This window comes from Oratosquilla oratoria, chromosome 13 (genome assembly GCF_046742065.1).
Source record: "Oratosquilla oratoria isolate Oo_2021 chromosome 13, ASM4674206v1, whole genome shotgun sequence".
NCBI classification, from domain to species: Eukaryota; Metazoa; Arthropoda; class Malacostraca; order Stomatopoda; family Squillidae; genus Oratosquilla; species Oratosquilla oratoria.
The window spans coordinates 60,189,942-60,208,141 of NC_134789.1; the positions used below are offsets into that span (position 1 = coordinate 60,189,942).

The 18,200-nt window shown below is 41.2% G+C and overlaps 1 protein-coding gene and 1 pseudogene across 1 annotated transcript in view; one reads left to right on the forward strand and one right to left on the reverse strand.

Annotated features, from left to right (window-relative positions):
- Nucleotides 1-2,435, forward strand: part of LOC143032253 (uncharacterized) — a 41,862-nt gene extending 39,427 nt beyond the window's left edge. Inside the window, exon 13 of the mRNA XM_076196725.1 lies at nt 488-2,435. Within this exon, the coding sequence (XP_076052840.1) occupies nt 488-682 (195 nt within the window). The 3' untranslated portion in view covers nt 683-2,435. The remainder of the gene's footprint in view (nt 1-487) is intronic.
- Nucleotides 2,436-11,415: 8,980 nt separating this feature from the next.
- On the reverse strand, nt 11,416-16,106 carry LOC143032448 (leukocyte elastase inhibitor-like; annotated as a pseudogene).
- Nucleotides 16,107-18,200: the final 2,094 nt, after the last annotated feature.

The following is an 18,200-nucleotide window of genomic DNA, read 5'->3' on the forward strand; positions in this document are numbered from 1 at the left end:
TCTGTCTTTACAAAGGAGTATATGTTTCCTGCCTCACTGCTGTGTTCAGAGGTATGCAGCAAAACATATCACTTGTACAAAAACACTCGGATCACAAAACAAGCACTTCTAATGCCCTCATAAGTCAACCTAATAGGGAAATTAATTTCCAAGACAACTGAGAACTGCAATGGCACAGTTGCATTAAGGTTGCCACCCAGCATTAAAAGAGTAACAACACAGAATCATCCTTTCAGTAATTGCCCCAGATGCAACCACCACATGGAGGAGTTGAAGCACCTTATACAATGCTGTTGTACACTCGCTCTTTCCAGAAGGAACATGAATCTCTTCACCAAGTCTCTTTTAGACTGAAGTGGTAGCTGTGGCCAGTTTCCTTGAGACAATGGGTCACCAGCAATAGAGAACCAGGCTAGCAAATTGATTAAATGGTGTCAAAAATCCCACTCTTTTGTCTCTTCCTCAACTTATGCACTTCTTCCCACAGCATGCACGACCTCAAGTTTCTACCTCCCACCCCTCTACTATATCATGGCCACCATCAAGAGAAACCAAGGGGAAGGAACAGAGAAGCAGAATAAGGGCAAGGAAATTTGGAAATCAGTTTAAACACTTCAATGCACAAAGACGGGATGAAGCAGTGAATATTCAAACTGGGAACTACAACTCTCTGAATTCTTAAGTTCAACTGAAAATCAAGATTACTTTTTTTTTTCTACATCAGGACATCATTTTAGTATTTACTTACTTATACCAATGGGACTTTGTGTTGTGTTTTAATTATTTTTTCAGCATGGTTTTACTTCCACTCTTGAATGTATCAACTATACTCTGTCCTGTGACTAATTCACGTCTGCTTGTTGTACTTTTTATTTATTCTATTTCATTTATTTATTTATTTTTTTGTGATCAGCCCATTGCCCCAATTGTCTCTAAGAGATCTACAGTCCTTAGGAAATGGCTTTGGTCACTGATTCAGCCTGTAGATCACTCATTGAAGAGTGTTTATGAAACTCTAGAATGAGAGAGTGCAGGACCATGGAAGATAACATTTTTGGGACTTCAGTGTATTTACATAATTGTGGTCCACATGAAAGGAGCTATGGAGCATTACCACTGGACTGAACAAGTTTAAGGAGGATAAGTAAGTGCAGTCCCAAGCAAAGGAAAAGATGGAGTATAAACAAAGAAGAAAAAGAGAGGAAAGTAGTTGTACGCATAGGGTTGTGGCCACTAGTGCACTGTCATTGGTAAATAGCAACTGGCTTACCTCCCACTTCCCTGCACTCTCTCTAACCATCTCTACCCATCACCCTTACATTTACTTCCCATACCTATGTCCATGTACATATGCCGTGGTGGCATAACAGCCCCAGCGCAACCCCACCCTCATAAACTACTAGAATGGATTAAAGACTAAAGGAAAGATACATGAGGACAGTAGTAAAGGACAAGATGTCAAGCTGGAGAGCAGTAATGAGTGGAGTTCTACAAGGTTCAGTGCTTGCACCAATAATATTTCTTGTCTATGTTAATGACATGATGGAAGGAACAACAAGCTATGCCAACATGTTTGCAGATGATGCAAAAATCATGAGAAGAGTGAAAAATGAGGAGGACAGTAGACTATTGCAAAAAAGATCTAGATACTAGTTTTGCATGGAGCCAAGAATGGGAAATAAAGTTCAGTACCAAAAATGCAAAATACTGGAAATGGGCAGTAGCAGCAAAACACTGTCCTTAAATTATTTCTTAGGAAGTGAACCCATTACAAAAGCAAAAGAGGAGAAAGACTTGGGAGTGTTGATAAAAGACAACCTGTCACCTGACAGACATATCAGCAGGATTGTGGGAGAGACATATGGACTACTGCAGAAGATTAAAGTGGCATTCCATTATATGGATGAAGAGATGATGAAAAAACTCATCAAAACCCTGATACATCCAAGACTGGAATATGCATCAGTAGTATGGTTTCTGTCTAGTCCCCTATGGTCCCTGCCTGGGGTATTGGCTGCATTTTATTGTGGAGTTAAAAGTTGCTCAGTAGCATGCAGCTGATACCTTAGGTCCTACATGGGGCACCCCTATGGACCAGAGATACACATCATTATGTCTGTGATAGAGGAAATCTCTATTCATAGAGAAATTATGCTACTTTATTAGAAAAAAAGGACAGGGATTGGGACCAGGGATCCTTCTCCCTGTAGCCCTACGGGAGACATTCCTAAAAAAAGTAAAGGTATAAGAGGGTTTAGGAGTTTTCCAACCAGTACCCTAAGGTTTGGGTCTTTTAATGTGCGTGGATGTGGTACAGATGTGAGTAAAAGGGAAGAGATAGGTAGTATGTTTGTGAGAAGAAAGATGGATGTGTTAGCTTTGAGATGAGATGTCTGAGAAGTATGATAGGGGTTACTAGGCTGGATAGAGTGAGAAATGAGGAGGAGAGCAGGGGTGGAAAGGGAGTTAGGAGATAGGACTGATGAAAGATTATCGGGATGGGTTGGGCACATGGAGAAAATGAATGAAGAAAGACTAGTAAAAGAGATATGGAAGGCAGATGTGGAGGGAGTGAACATGAGGGGACATCCTAGGATGAGATGGATGGATGGGGTGAAGGGGGCTTTTGGGAAGAGGGGAATGTCTGTTGAGGAAGGACGGGAGAGGTCAGAAGACAGGGGTGAATGGAGAATGGTTGTATATGGATGATGTTGTGATGCATGAGGTGGAATGGGTGGGGGGATGGGGGGTGAAGTAGTATGTGTGAGCAAAATTTGACGCAGCCCGAAGGGATTTCTTCCCGTCTTCTCCTTTTCTGCATGGGGTGGACGGAGCGGGGGTGGGGGATTGCCGATTTAATGAAGTGGACTTGCTGTGGACGTGCTGTGCCTTGCAACACTGCCTCTGAACCAGGGCAGTGGACAGGGTGCAGGGATGACCCGTCATCCAGGAGGTGCTAAGATAAGAGGGAGGGTGGAGGGGAGTGGAGTGTTTTAGGGATGGAATGGGTGGGAATGGTTTTATGCATTTTTCTTTTTGGCTACCTCCCTTGTAAGGAGGAAAAAGGTTTGGTATATATATGTATTATATTGTGACTATTCCTTTGTTATACTGTTCCCCTACTCTTAATACTCTCTTGCACCACTTCTCTGGATATTCATATACTTTTTTGGTAAACCCTGTGGTAGGAGAGAAAGAATACTCCCAACGAGTGTTCCTACTTGAGTTGTAAAAGGCAACAAAAAAAGGACAAGAGACAGGACTAGGCATCCTACTCTCTGTAGGCCCGAAGGAGACATTCCTTTAAAAAGCAAAGGCATTAGAAGGTCTGGGAGGAGTTTTCCAACCAGAACCCTAAGGTTTGGGTCTTTCCTTGTGCATGGGTGTGGTACAGACAACAGTGAAAGGGAAGAGGTAGGCAGTATGTTTATGAGAAGATGGATGCATTGGCATTGAGTGGAACAAAGCTGAAAAGGAGGGGTGAGTTTGAGTTTGGGAGTGTAGTGGGGAGGGTGTCAGGAGTGAAGAGAGGACAAGGGAGAGAAGGGGTGGCTATATTAGTAAGTGAAGAGATAGGTAAGCATGTGGTAGAGTGGAAGGAGGTTTCTTCAAGGTTAATGTGGATGAAGTGAAACTGGGAAGGAAGATATGGGTCTTTGCAAGTGCATATGGGTCTGGTAGTGAGAAGAGTGTAGCGGAAAGAGAGTTTTTTTTGGATAAATTTGAATGAGTGTTTAGGGAGAAATGTCAATGTGATGGTATTGGGAAATTTCAATGCTAGGGTAGGAGAGAAACCAATAGACAGAGTGGTTGGGAAGTGTGGAGTTCCAGGAAAAAATTGTAGATGATGGTAAAGATGTATCTAGAGAGTTGATGATATCTAATGCAGTGCTTAGGAAGAAAGTCAAGCATAAGTACACATGTGAGAGGGTGGTGGATGGAAGGGTGGTAGAGAGGGCTTTGATGAACCATATAGTGGTAACCAGGAGAAGAGTAGGATGAGTTTTTGGTGTACATGTTATTAGGGGAGAATGGTATAATATCAGATCATTTTTTGGTGAAAGGTAGGTTGAGAGTGAAGGATAGATGAAGAAAGAGGAAAGGGACAGAAAGTAGGGAGGTGCTTAGAGTAAACTGCTTAAATGAGAAAGAAAAAGATAAGGAGTAGAGTAAAACTAGGAGTGGAGGAGGAATGGGGATGTTTCAAGGAGGGAGTGACAAGGTGTGTAAAAGTAGCGTCTGGAACAAGGAAGATGGGAGGAAATAAAAGGAAGGGTAATGAGTGGTGGGATGATAAAGCAAAGAAGGTTGTAAAAGAGAAGAAAGGAGCATTCACAGATTGGTTACAAAATAGGACAAGACAATCAAATGAGAAGTACAAAGAAAAGAGAAGTAAAGCATAAGATAAAGGAGGCTAAGAGGAGAGCAGATATAAAATGTAAGGATATGACAAAAATTTTAAAGTAATAAAAAGATGTTTTGGAAAGGAATTAAGAGAGGAAGAGGAGGCGAATCAAGCAGAGAAGAAAAGGTAAAAGGTGCAGATGGAGAGATGATAATGGAAGAGATGGCAGTAAGAAGAGGATGGGCAGAGTATTTTAGTGAGTTGCTAAATGTGAAGGAGGATAGGGAGGGAATGATAGCTGTAGTAGGAAGCACTAAGAAAATGACAGTGATGAATGAGGAAAATGGAGGAAAAATAAGGAAAGGTGAGGTGAAATCAGTTATTAGAATATGAGAGCAGGTAAGGCACCTAGGTTAGATGGATTTCATGCAGAGTGTCTAAAAAAGGGAGGTACAGTGATGGTGGACTGGCTGGTGTGAATGTGAAAATGGTGAAAGCCGTTATCAAAACGATGAGAGCAGGTAAGACACCTAGGTTAGATGGATGTCATGCAAAGTGTCTAAAAAAGGGAGGTACAGTGATGGTGGACTGGCTGGTAAAAATGGTTGTACATAACAACGGAAAGCTCACCATTGTATACTTATATATTGGTACATATGTATGTATACAATGGCAAGCTTTCTGTTGTTACATAAAACCATTTTCACATTTTCAAGTGAATAAATTGACAGGAAAAGGTCCATGTCAAATATGCTAAAAGGTTATAAGTTGGCAGGCTTTTCATGGTTCAAACTGAGATGGAACTGGGAGAGTTTAGAGTCAGATCAAAGGACAGGGTGGGGGGGGGGGGTGACAGCGAACTGGGAAAGGTTAGCATCAGTTCGTCAGTTGTTATGTGCCATATTGTCCGGGGAGTTTTGTCCAGGTGTGTTGGACCCCTATTGGGATTATTGGGATGTTTTAGACACATGGAAAGAATGAGTGATGAAAAATTAATAAAAGAGGTGTGGAAAGCAGAGGTGGAGCCAGTGACTTGAGGGAATGCCAAGGATGAGATGGATGGATGGGGTAAAGTGGGCTTTGAGTAAGAGGGGAATGTCTGTTGAGCAAGGAAGGGAGAAGGCAGGAGATAGGGATGAGTGGAGAATGACTTTGTATGGATGACATTGTTATACAAGGAAGGGGGAGGGGTGGGTAGAGGTCACTTATGTGTGAATGATATTTTGATGCAGCCCGAAGGGATTTCTCCCTGTCTTCACTTTTTCTGCATAAGGAAATGGAGAGGGGGGTTGCTGATTAAGTGAAGTGGCCTTGATGTGGATGTGCTGTTTTTTACTGCATTGCGTTTGACCCAGGGCAGTTGGTAGATGCAGGGATGACCTGTCATCCATGAGGAGCTGAGATGGGAGGAGTGGAAAGGGTGGTAGAGGGGAGTGAAATGGATGTGAATAGTTACGTGCCTCTAACTTAGCTACCTCTCTTATAAAAGGGAAAATACTCTTGGTATATAGATAAATAGTGATGAACTCTTTGTTATGGACTATATTGTCCAGAGGTTTTTGTTCAGATGCTGTGGATTCTTTGTTAGGAGTAGGGTTCCTAATGTGTTTGTTTATATGTTAATGATTGGTATGTGTTGTGAGTTTTTTCTGGTTGTTACAGTATTTGAGTATTTTTGTATTGTTAACTAAGTCTATTATTGTGGGATTTCTGTTGTGGAATTAAGTCATGGTGCTGGTTATATGTAACAACCAAAAGCTTGCCATTGTATTTATAGAATTAGTGTAAATATACCATGTACCTCAGTACACTTGTGTTTAATTTACCCCTGGAATATAAAAAACATTAAGATGAATGGGAAAAAGGACTAATAAGATAATCAAAACTGACTTACCTCTGGTCTTTAAAAGACATGTCTACAAGAGAAATTTACATACATACATATACCAAAGGCTTTTTTCCCCCTTACACAGAAGGTAGCCAAAAAGAAAAAGGCATTAGAAACCACTCCCACCTATTCCATCCTCTTCATATTCCATTCCCCTCCACCCTCATCCCTCCCTCACATCTTGGCACCTCCTGGATGATGGGTCATCTCTGTCCACTGCCCTGGGTCAGAAGCAGTGTCACAAGACAAAGCACATCCACAGCAAGGCCGCTTCATTAATTTGGTGACCACCCTCCCCCCCCCCTCTCTCTGTCCCCTCATGCTGAAAAGAAGACTGGAAGAAACCCCTTTGGGCTGTGTCACCCCCGTCACCGCTGTCACTACCCGATTCAGTAATTCTCTAGAGTGGGTTCTTGTGCAATTCTTAAGGCCCCTGTTGCCTTTTCTTCTTTAAGCTTAAGGGGTGAATAAAAGGAGGGTGTATTTTAGATATGCTTCTTGGTCTTGTGATATACACCCCGAGAGTCCCGTTGGGATCCCTCTACATTACATCAAGCCACCTTCGTTCTGACGTCACTCTTTCATTCATCCAATAGTCTTTTAACTTCTCAATGAAGTGCCACACCTTAAGGGCGTGACTTTTCCTCCCTGCGCCAATAATTTTTTCTACAACCTTTTTCTCCAATCAGAGAGGCTGTTATACTGTTTCAAACGATACACCATGTAAGCATTTATGTCGCAACAGAAATGGCTTGTACGCTTACAATTTTTGCTACATAAGCAATATTACAAACAGTCACCTCTGTTGAACAATATTGCAAAACACCAGGCGACACTCTCCTTCAACCTGCAACTCAGCATTTTTTTTATATATACAAAGGCGCAAGCAAGCTCGTGGATGACAAGCCCTTCCTGTTGGCCATTGTATCATAACATCCTAATAAAAAGACTATAAATGTATCCTTCCTGTCCTTCTACCCCTCGATCTACTCTATCTACTGGCCTCTTGCAGCTGTGTCAATTTATTTTCTCATACATACACCTTCAACTCCCCATCCCCCACCCCCTCGTGCATCAAAGCATCATCCATACACAAACCATTCTCCATTCACTCCTATCTTCTGTCCTCTTCCCATCCTTCCTCAACAGACATTCCTCTTTCGTAATGTTCCCTTTTACCCCATCCATCCATCTCATTCCTAGGATGCCCCCTCATATTCACTCCTTCCACCTTTGCCTTCCACACCTTTTACTAATCTTTCTTCACTCATTCTTTCCATGTGTTCCAAACCATCCCAATACTCTTTCATCAACCCTATCTCTACAACTCCCTTTCCACCCCTGTTCTCCTCCTCACCTCATTTCTCACTTTATCTAGTCTAGTAACCCCTATCATACTTTGCAGACACCTCATCTCAAGCACATTCAAACTCCTCTCTTCTTCTCTTATGTTCCATGTTTCTGCCCCGTACAGTGCTGTCAGCACAATTACTCCTTCATATAACCTCCTCATAGCATCCATTCCCAAATGTCTATTTTCCATTACACTTTTTAATCCACCAAGACTTACTCGCTTCTCTCAATCTACATTCTACCTCCACCTAACTCCTCCCTCTTCCTGACCACATTTGCACCCAAGTATCTAAAACTATCCACTTCCTCCAGTCTCCCTTAATACTCACTTCCAGCCTGCTGCCACTCTCTCTCCCTTGTACATCTCATCACCTTACTTTTGCCCACATTTATCTTCAGCTTCCTTCTTTCACACACCTCAAACTTCTGTTACTAACTTCCTCAATCCCTCCTCTGATCCAGCCACAAGCGCAGTCATCAGCAAACAACAACTGGCATATTTCCCCACTTTTCTCCATTTTCTTTAACTATCTCCAATCCCTGACCAACTACCCTTGCATTTACCTCTCCTACCACCCTATCCATGTATAAACTGAACAGCCAGGGCGACGTAACACTTCCCTGACGAAGTACCACTTTTACCTCAAACCACTCACTCTCGCCATTTCTAATCATAGCATAAGCTCTATCACTCTCGTAAAAACTCTTGACTGCATTTAACAGTTTTCCTCCAGTTCCATATATCTACAATAACTCCCACAGTGTCTTCCTGTCTACCCTGTCATAAGCCTTTTCCAGATCCATAAAAGCCCAAAATACATCCTTAACTTTTCCTATAGCTTTCTCACATTTCTGTCTTACCACAAAAATCTGATCCACACAACCCCTACCTGTCCTAAACCCACACTGTTCCTCACCAATTACTCCCTCTCTTCCTCTCCTAATCCTCTCAATCAAGACTATCCCATAAGCCATCCCAAGTACACTCAACAAGCTGATCCCTCTGAAATTACTATACTCACACTTGTCCCCTTTTCCCTTGTAAAGTGGAACTATTCAAGCACTCCTCCAGTACTCTACCCTTTCTTAAACAAACATTAAATAACCTATCTAGCCAGTCCACCATTATTGTACCTCCTTTTTTAAGACATTCTGCATGACATCCATCCAACCCAAGTGCCTTACCCACTCTCATCATCTTAACAACTGCCTTCGCTTCATCTTTCCTTATTTCTCCTCCATTTTCCTCACTCATCATGGTCATTTTCTTAGCACTTCCCACTGCAACTACCTTTCCCTCCCTATCCTCCTTCACATTTAGCAACTCACTAAAATACTCTGCCCACCTTCCTCTCCACTGCTTTCTCTTCCATTATCATCTCTCCATCTGCACCTTTTACCTTTTCCTCTCTACTTGATTCGCCTCCTCTTTTAATTTCTTTCCAAAACATCATTTGATTAGTCTCAAAATTTTTGTCATACTCTTTCCCCATTTAATATCTGCTCTCCTCTTTGCCTTCTTTATCTTATGATTGGCCTCCCTTTTCTTTACTTTGTACCTCTCATACGATTCCCTCGTCCTAATTGGTAGCCAATCTATTAAAGCCTGCTTCTTCTCTTCTACACCCTTCTTTGCTTCCTCATCCCACCATTCACTACCCTTCATTCTATTCCCTCCCGCCCTACTTGTTCAACATACTATCTTTGCCCACCTTGTGACACCCTCCTTGAAGCATCCCCATTCCTCCTCCACTCATAGTTCTACTCTATCCTTCACTCCCTCCCACTCTTCTCTCAGCTTCTTATTATACTCCTGTTCTTTCTCATTTAACCACTTTACTTTAAGCACTTCCCTACCTTCTGTCCTTTTCCTCTTTCACCATCTACCCTCCACTCCCAACTTGCCTTCCACCAAAAAATTATCTGATATTCCCCCACTTTCTCCCCTTAAAATATGTGCATCCTTAACTCTTCATACTATTCTCTTGGTTACTACTATATAGTCCATTAACACTATTTACCACTCTTCCATCCACCACCCTCTCCCATGTGTACTTATGCTTGACTTTCTGCCAAAATATAGTAATACATTTATTCATATACAGACAACAAGGGATTCTTAGGGAGGTAGACAAGTCAAAGGCACACACCCACTCCTACCCATTCCATATATGTATATACATACATACATACATATACCAAAGGCTTTTTCTCCCTTATAGGAGTAGGCAAAGTCAAAAGGCATAAATCCAATCCCTCGTATTACATCCCCACAGATTCCACTCCTCCCTCCCTCTTTTCTTGGCCCCTCCTGGATGACAGGTCATTCCTGCATCTTGCCCACTGCCCTGGGTCAGAAGCAATACAGGAAGACACAGCACATCCACAGCAAGACCGCTTCATTTAATCAGCAACTCCCTCTTATGACAGGGTAAACAGGAAAGCACTGTGGTAGGTATTGCAGATATATGAGATAGGTGGAAAGCTGTTGAGAGCAGTCAAGAATTTTTACAAGAGTAGTGGAGCCTATGTTTGAATTAGAAATGGAGAGAGTGAGTAGTTTGAGGTAAAGATGGGACTTCACCAGGGATGTGTCATGTCGCCATGGCTGTTCAATGTATATATGGGGTGGTGCGAGAGGTAAACTCTCTGACCCAGGCAGTGTCATGTGCAAACGACTATTGGCTCACCTTCCCCTTCCCTCAATTCACACTAAATATCTCCAATCCCGACCATAACCATCATTTACTTCCTGTACCACCTAATCCATGTATGCATTGAAGAACCATGGTGAATGGAAATAGACAAAATTGACAAAGATGGTATCTTGGTTTGGGATGGGGAAAATGTCTTTCATGCTGGAATGACATAAAAAAAAGTTCAGTACAGATTTAAAAAAAACCTGTAACAGTGAAAGGGGAAATGACCCAGTCAAAATCCACAAATAAATATAAGGTTAAGTTTTATTGATAGTAACAGATATTCATATGGAGCTCCTTACAACCAGGTGAGTAGATAAATACTGCTTTTGCCATGGCTGTGTGCCTTCTGGCATAAGCTCCTCACTCCTTGGGAGTCTGCATATTGTGAAATTGGTGAATCATTAGCAATGATGCTTCAGGTTCATAACTACTTGAAAAACAATACTGAACTTTGTATAATTTTGCTTTTGGAAATCAAGAACAATCTTAACCCTCACTCCTGTTTCCTATTATACAGGGTATGGACTGCATGTTTTGTGCTTGACATTCCTTCAAACCATAGACATAATTTCATCATAATTGGAGACGGAACTCTCAAAAAATAATGCTGGCCACTTTCAACATGTACTGTCCTTCATTTCAGCTGACTTTGGATTTCTTATTACACCTCTAGCATAATGTTATTGATTCCATTAGATGTTGCCATCTGTATGGCTTCTTTAATATGGCAACATTCCTCCCTCATCATCTACCACTTCATTTATGTGGTAACCTTCTTCCCTCATTATCTAGTTATCCATTTCAGTCTTGTAGCGAGACCTCAGTGTTAACACGAACACTGAAATGCCATTGTGCAAATATTTTTGCTAAAGCTAGATGGCAGTTACATGAACATCTCAGCTAAATTTTAGCCAGAATGAAATTGACATAGGATATCACCATACTGAAGAGACTTATGATAGACTGATGGCCCACCAGTATAGCAACACCCCTACATCAGTATATAACTGAATCAGATTGCTTGATAGTAGTCAGGATAAAACCAGACCAATTTATTAATATAACAAATGACAGTGGAAGGATGTGTCATTTTCTGTTGACTACTTGGTTTAAATCAAACTCCTTAATATATAAAAAAAATTATATTTTTCTCACATAATTTGTACACACTGTAGTCAAAACTTTCACCACTGTTTATAACTGTGGGATTTGGTATACATTTGTTAACAAGAGAAGACTGTTACCACCACAGGTGCATGTGTGCAAAACCAAAGACTCACTACATCAGTGTTTATGTTCAATGAATAAATATAAATATGTACAAAGGAGGAACCTGGCTGTATCTAGACTAAGGCCAGGGTTAACCGGCCGGCGGCACCTCCAGGTGCAAGGGTGCTCCTTGGGATCCAGCAGGGACAGGATATGTCTTGTCTTCACACAAAAGGGTAAGAGGATGGAGGGGAAAGACCTTCACAGCAGTCTATCAAATAGTGCCTGACTTAGATTACAGGTTCAGGGTTGACAACACGACCCCAGAAGAGGGTCAGATCTTGTGGGATATCCCTAATGAAAATTAGGAAGGGCTTGTTGGCAATAAATTCAGCAGAAGGGCCCAGGCGTGTAAGGGTGGCTGCTGTTGCTGCAGCAGCCACTGTGCCTGTCTCAGTTACTTCCACAACTACCCTATGCACAACGTCAGTCAGATACGTATCTCTGCTCACCACCATATTGGAGAAGTCTGCAGATGTGCCAAACATACTAACTTTGTTATCCAGTAGTTTGGAAATAGTGTCCTTTAGATATATCTCGTGCTGGAGGCTAAAGCGTGGCAGGTGAACATTCAGAAGTGTGGGCTTCATTGAGGCTAAGATGTGTTGGAGGCTCTCAGGTGTAAGACTTTGTTCTATTCCATACAAGCGTGTCAAGAGGTTGTCATCCCCTCTGGGCATAAGGATGTACATGGCAAACTCGTTGCCCGTATAGGAAGGGCAATGATCTCTGCATCAAGCTGTGAAATGACTGCATAGTCTGCCTTGATAGGTGCTCTCATCATTGGGACCTCTACAACATCATTGTTGTTGTTCCCTACCCTAAAGTTTCCAATAGCAGTGTCCTTAACTGGGAAGGGGTACAACCAGGAACCATTGAAGAATAATGTATTGACAGCAACTACACTTGTATCAGAAGACAGTGGCTGCTTGAGGAGATCAGGAATTTTACCCTTTGTTTTCTTATTGACCCAAGTGTTTGATGGTATTTCTTGCCTCATTAGGTTGCCTCTTGAAGTCGAGAGCACGCACCTTGGCATCGTAATGTGACTCAGCTATTCTGGTGTATGATGATCTGACCTGGATTCGGTCTGTACATAGATACGATTGGCCAAGTTTACTATAATACCACGGTCTGTGCGGGCTAGTTCACTAAGGATGTCGGCATACTCTTCATGAAGTTCATCCTCATTTACTGCTCCACTGTAGTGAAGGAGAACCTGCAACTCATTGTGAGTGGAATTATTGGCCCCTAACATAAGCAGTGTTAACACAGAGGCCACACTCAAGGGTGACATCATCACGTTCCCAGTATTGCCTGCGGCCCATGACTCAAACGCTAGGTCGAGGGTGAGGCTCTGCACAGCCCTGGGGACTATAGGAGGGGAAGGCTGTGTGAAGGCATGGAAAGAATTGCTGAAGTCCCCAACTTGTGGCATGGCCCAACAGGTTTCCAGAACCACAAGCACAGCTAATAGAAGATATCTCGCCATGATCCAGTATCTGAAAAAAAAGAAAATTATATAAATATGGATAAACACACAAATGTTAGAATACAAAGTGTGGCAACCAGAAGGCTGTCTAACAAGACTGGGCAGACTGGGAAAGCTGCTCCACATATTGGAGGAGCAAGAAGAGAAGAGGATAGGTATACTAAGAATTGAAAAAAGGGAAAAATGACAGGCTGTAAGTATAGTATGAAGAGGTTAGCAAAATGGTAGATGAGAAGACAGTAGTTTTTCACACATATGCATCTTTTTATGGGAAAAAAAGAAGAAATAATCCAGGCTAGCAGCAAAGTTTGACAAATTGAGATTTATAGATGGAACAACCCAGAGCAAATGTAGTCCAGTCCAACCACGTATACTACAATTGTGTATATATTCCACCTATCAAAAGCCAATTGATTTTATGCTACAGAGGGACGAACACGTTAGATATTAAACTATTTTTCTCTCCCACCAAGACTTATAAAATTGTTCTAGAATGAGAACTTGAAACGTTGTAAATCTTTCATTTAACTGTTGAGGATGAATGGTGTTCTGACACCATTCCACTTCCGACATTATGTGATATACTTGAGCGCGCAAGCGTGGGGGTAATAATGGAAATAGAAGTGTCGGTAACCAGGTGCTTAGTTTTATGACAATCGTTCCAGGGTTCACAGTTATCTACCTTTATGAGAGCAAAAATAAAACGTCTTATTTTGAGCGGTTGTCTAGTTTTGTCTTACACCCGAGTGAACAAGTGTGGACAAGAGTGGACAGAACAGGGTGACTGAATATTCTCCTTTGTTTACCAACTTATACACAATCGTAAAAGGTTACGTTATCAACTTGATTCAGGGAATCCCGAAAATGTACAATACATCCAAGCGATATGTGTTCTATCACATTGGTAAGATGAAATGTAGATTCCACTATCGGAGAAAAGTGGAAAACGTATGAAGATACGTATATTACGATCACATCTGTGATATACAGCCCGATGACTGTTCCCGCCTACAATTGTATGAGAACACAACGATACAGAACTCGACTATCGTTGCTCCTTTCGTGTATACTAAAATTAGCCTAGGTAAATACAAACATTAACCAATCAGCATGGATTTCATTCAGTTATTGTGGTTCACTTTGAGCATGAAAATATTTATGTAGTGATCTCTCCAAATTCATGTATATTCATTCGCCACACCCATCATTATTTCATAAAAGACATACACAAGACTACAGACGAACGATTCGATCTTCAGATACAAACATGCCCTGTTGACCAGGGATTTGGTTTTGATACGTGGGTATGAAAATACCAATTTACTAGGGGGCTAGTATATCGTTTCACACATTCAGGGAATAGTTCTGATGTCCAAACAATCCCTGGCCACTCGATCCATCTCCAGGGCATCCGGTCAACCACCCCCCACCCCACCCCGCCTCACCACTACTTTCTCCAGCTTGACCGAACACCGGTGTTGTTTGGGTATATGTAGTTGGGGGAGATTCACTTTTAGTGTGAGGCAAAGGGTCTTATGAATGTATTAAGTACAGGTCAGCTCTCGTGCAACGTTAGTACGGTCTGTTTATGGGGCAAGGAGAATTCCTCCGTTGGTCGTGTAACGGGGGAAGGAACAGTTCTAGTCTTGGTAACATTCTCGACTCACCCACACACACATTACAGCGAGCTCGTACATTGACACAGACGCGCGTACACTCATTCGGTCACACACGCGCATCGAGAAATGCAGTAACCTCGGAGAAGATAAACCGATCGGAACCATAAATGTATTTATATTAAGATGCTATAATATGTAGATAGTGTTGGGTATATTAAAGATAATATAATCGATGAGTGTCATCACCTTGGTTGCTAAAGGGTGTCAGAAAGCTTTCCACAGGCATAAACCTCAGAAGTAACTTCTATGCTAATAATTTCCCAAACGAAATCCCTAAATTATTTCAAGGCTACACATGACAGATGGAGACACTAAAGGGCGATATAATGGACACAACTCCTTCCCTGTATATTGCTAATGAGGTAAACACATACACATTCAGTCTAGCTAAAAAAAAAAAAAAAATGCTGGCATAATATGAGGCATAACTGGGTTCCATGCAAGTGGGGTAAGGCCAAGCACATAAACACTGAATTATGGACTGAAAGATCTACTCTTCAAGACACGCTGAATGGTTTGTGTGTGTGTTTATTTATATATATATATATATAGATATATATATATATACATATATATATATATATACATATATATACATATATATATATATATATATATACACACACACACTTTAGATAAAATGAGATATGAAGATGGGACACTACGAGCATAGCTCCCCTTCCCGTAAAATGCAACTAGGTAAATACACACGCACGATACGTTCTTTGTGAATATCAAAGGTAAAATGACAGCAGCAGATTTCATCAGGTAAGTCATGACCGAGGTGAATCAGAGTGAATTCGTCAACCACAAAAAACCTGAGTCGCGGTACTAGAGCTAGCAGGGTGGAAACTGAATACTATGAACATTGACTAGAGGGAACACCCGTTGTTGGAGTTTTCGCAAAGGATGGGGGAACCCTGTAAATAAACACTACCTCTTGTCTATATAAATTCTAGATCAACAATCATTTTAATCGGAATATTGAGCACGACCATTCTCACATGAATCATGACTGGTTTAAACAACTTTTGGCACAAACATCGTATAATTTTCCTGGGGGAGGACAACTGCCCACCGCCCCACACATCGGACGCCCTAGAAGGGAGAAATTTACCGGCACAATAATGACCTTATGTGTGGTTTTCAATAAATAAAACTGAAGTTTCACCTTGGATCGCTCCTTGCCAGTCGTTGTAGTCTTTGGTTCCGTAGTACGCAAGGTCTTCTTCTTTTGCTAAAGTTATTTCCAAGTAAGGGTAATGTTGTCACTAAATAATGTCACTCGGATTACTTCTGACCCAAAGGCTGTATCCCTTTTCGATATTTCACTGCCCTGCTACTGCGTAAGCTTGGGAGACTATGACGGTACAAACCTGCACAGTGGTATTTATGGTCGTAACAGTTGCCGTGCACAGAATTTTGTACGCGCGCATCGTATATCTTGTCAAAAAGTGACACATTCTAGTCGTGCGCTAGACTAGAACATTCTATATGAACGACTCGTAGTACGAGATTAAATATAATCAGTTTTTATTAACACAGTGATGATCTTAGATATTTTTTATATAGAATTCAGCAATAAAAAGAACAACATCCTACCTCTGGCAACCTTTACAGAGTCCTGTGCTGGGTAACCCCGCCATGACGAATGCGAGAGCAGTTCCCACAACACGAAAAGTAATCCCAACGCGGTTTTTCGATGTGTTGCTGGAACCAATTTCCGATAACACCACGATCTCAGGATTACCGTGGGAGAAATTAAATGCCCGATAGTTTATTAATCCGCATAATGTTTTTTATTAGTGCTGGACTCTTGATCAACAACTATTAACCTTCCAAATAAAAATTTAGTACGTATTAGTACAACTGTATACATATACCTATACATTTGCTCAAGAGAGATAGTAACATATAAAAGACAGGGGTTACACTTGTAGAGTCTTGTCTCTTTTACCCCAAGTATAACACCTCTTTGGTCCTTTTTATTATATTAATTTGGACTCGTCTGAGTTGAAGCATCTATATTAAAAAAAAAAAAAAAAAAATCTCGACGTCCTTCAGACATGAGATCTCTCAATGTTTCCATGACCATGTGACTCTTCGGTTACTGGCCCAAGAGATGTTTTTACCTGCTCTCATCGATGACCCGAACACTGCCACCAAAACAACACCACCAACAATAACCCCTCCCTTTGGTGGGTCCAATAGTTTTAAAATATTTCTTCATACATTTTAGATACAAGGACACTTGTTTTGTGATCGGAGTGTGATGCGTTGTAAGATATACAGTAGGTAGCAAGTTCTAGATATTTGAGTAGTATGTTCTTTTGCGTGCAGTTGGTTATATTTAGGCCATAGGAAAAAATAATTGGTGATTGTCCCCACCCGTTTATAAAAATACGCCCGACCATTTTATTGTTATTATTATCATAAGTCTTTGCCGCCTAGTGTACTCTTGATGTCTTACAACATTCTTAAAGGGTCACTGCAGAAACTGATTTTGCCGAACTCCATGGATCAAACCAACCTTGAAATTAGTTCCCAATTTTTTTTTATATTATTTCATTAGTGATTAGCATGTAATCTTGAAATGATATTATATGTTTTGAATCTTGATTTTAGTTCTTGTAGTTCCATGCACAACCATTTAGGGATTTCAGTTCCCCCTTAATTTTCTATCGCAAGGGCAAGTTTTATGTAAAGGCTGGGTGGTGTCATCAGATCATAAACCCTAGATTCTCATAAAAATAAAAATAAAAACCTCTCTGTGAAAGAGTGGTGAGGTAAACGCCAAAAACCGTTGGAGTCTTATTGCTGACGTTTCGTCCAAGGACTTCTTCAGAGTGTACACAAATAAATAAAATGACAGCTTAAATACTCCCAGCTTATCCTGTTCCTCCCCGATCACCAGGATAAGCTGGGAGTATTTAAGCTGTTAATTTATTTCTTTGCGTACACTCAGAAGTCCTTCTAGGACGAAACGTCAGTAATAAAACTCCAACGATTTTTGGAGTTTACCTCACCACCCTACCACTCATTCTGTCTTACGTACTGCAAAAAACCTCTCTGCCGCCCACTTTTGAAAAAAAAGTAAAAGGGTGACTACCATATTTAAAAAGTGGCCTTTTGTTGAGTGTTCTTCCATAGAACTGCGTGTCCATCATTTTCATGCGTTAGACTCTGGGGAGATTTTTTTTTTTTGTAGGTGTTCAGTTAGGGTGTTTTTAGTTCACCCGATTATTATTCCTAATGTTTTCAGCGACGTTAAGCGTAAAAGTATACACCTGTATACAGTATATTAGGATTAGTCGTAATGTTCCAATGCAAGACGTAGCTATACACTAGGAAACGATACAGCTGCTAACCATCCAAATACTCCAGACTACAAATACTGTATGCTAATCCGGTATCATCTCGGAATGACGAAATTCAATACCGAACGTCATAATAACGAATTCAAATGAATGAA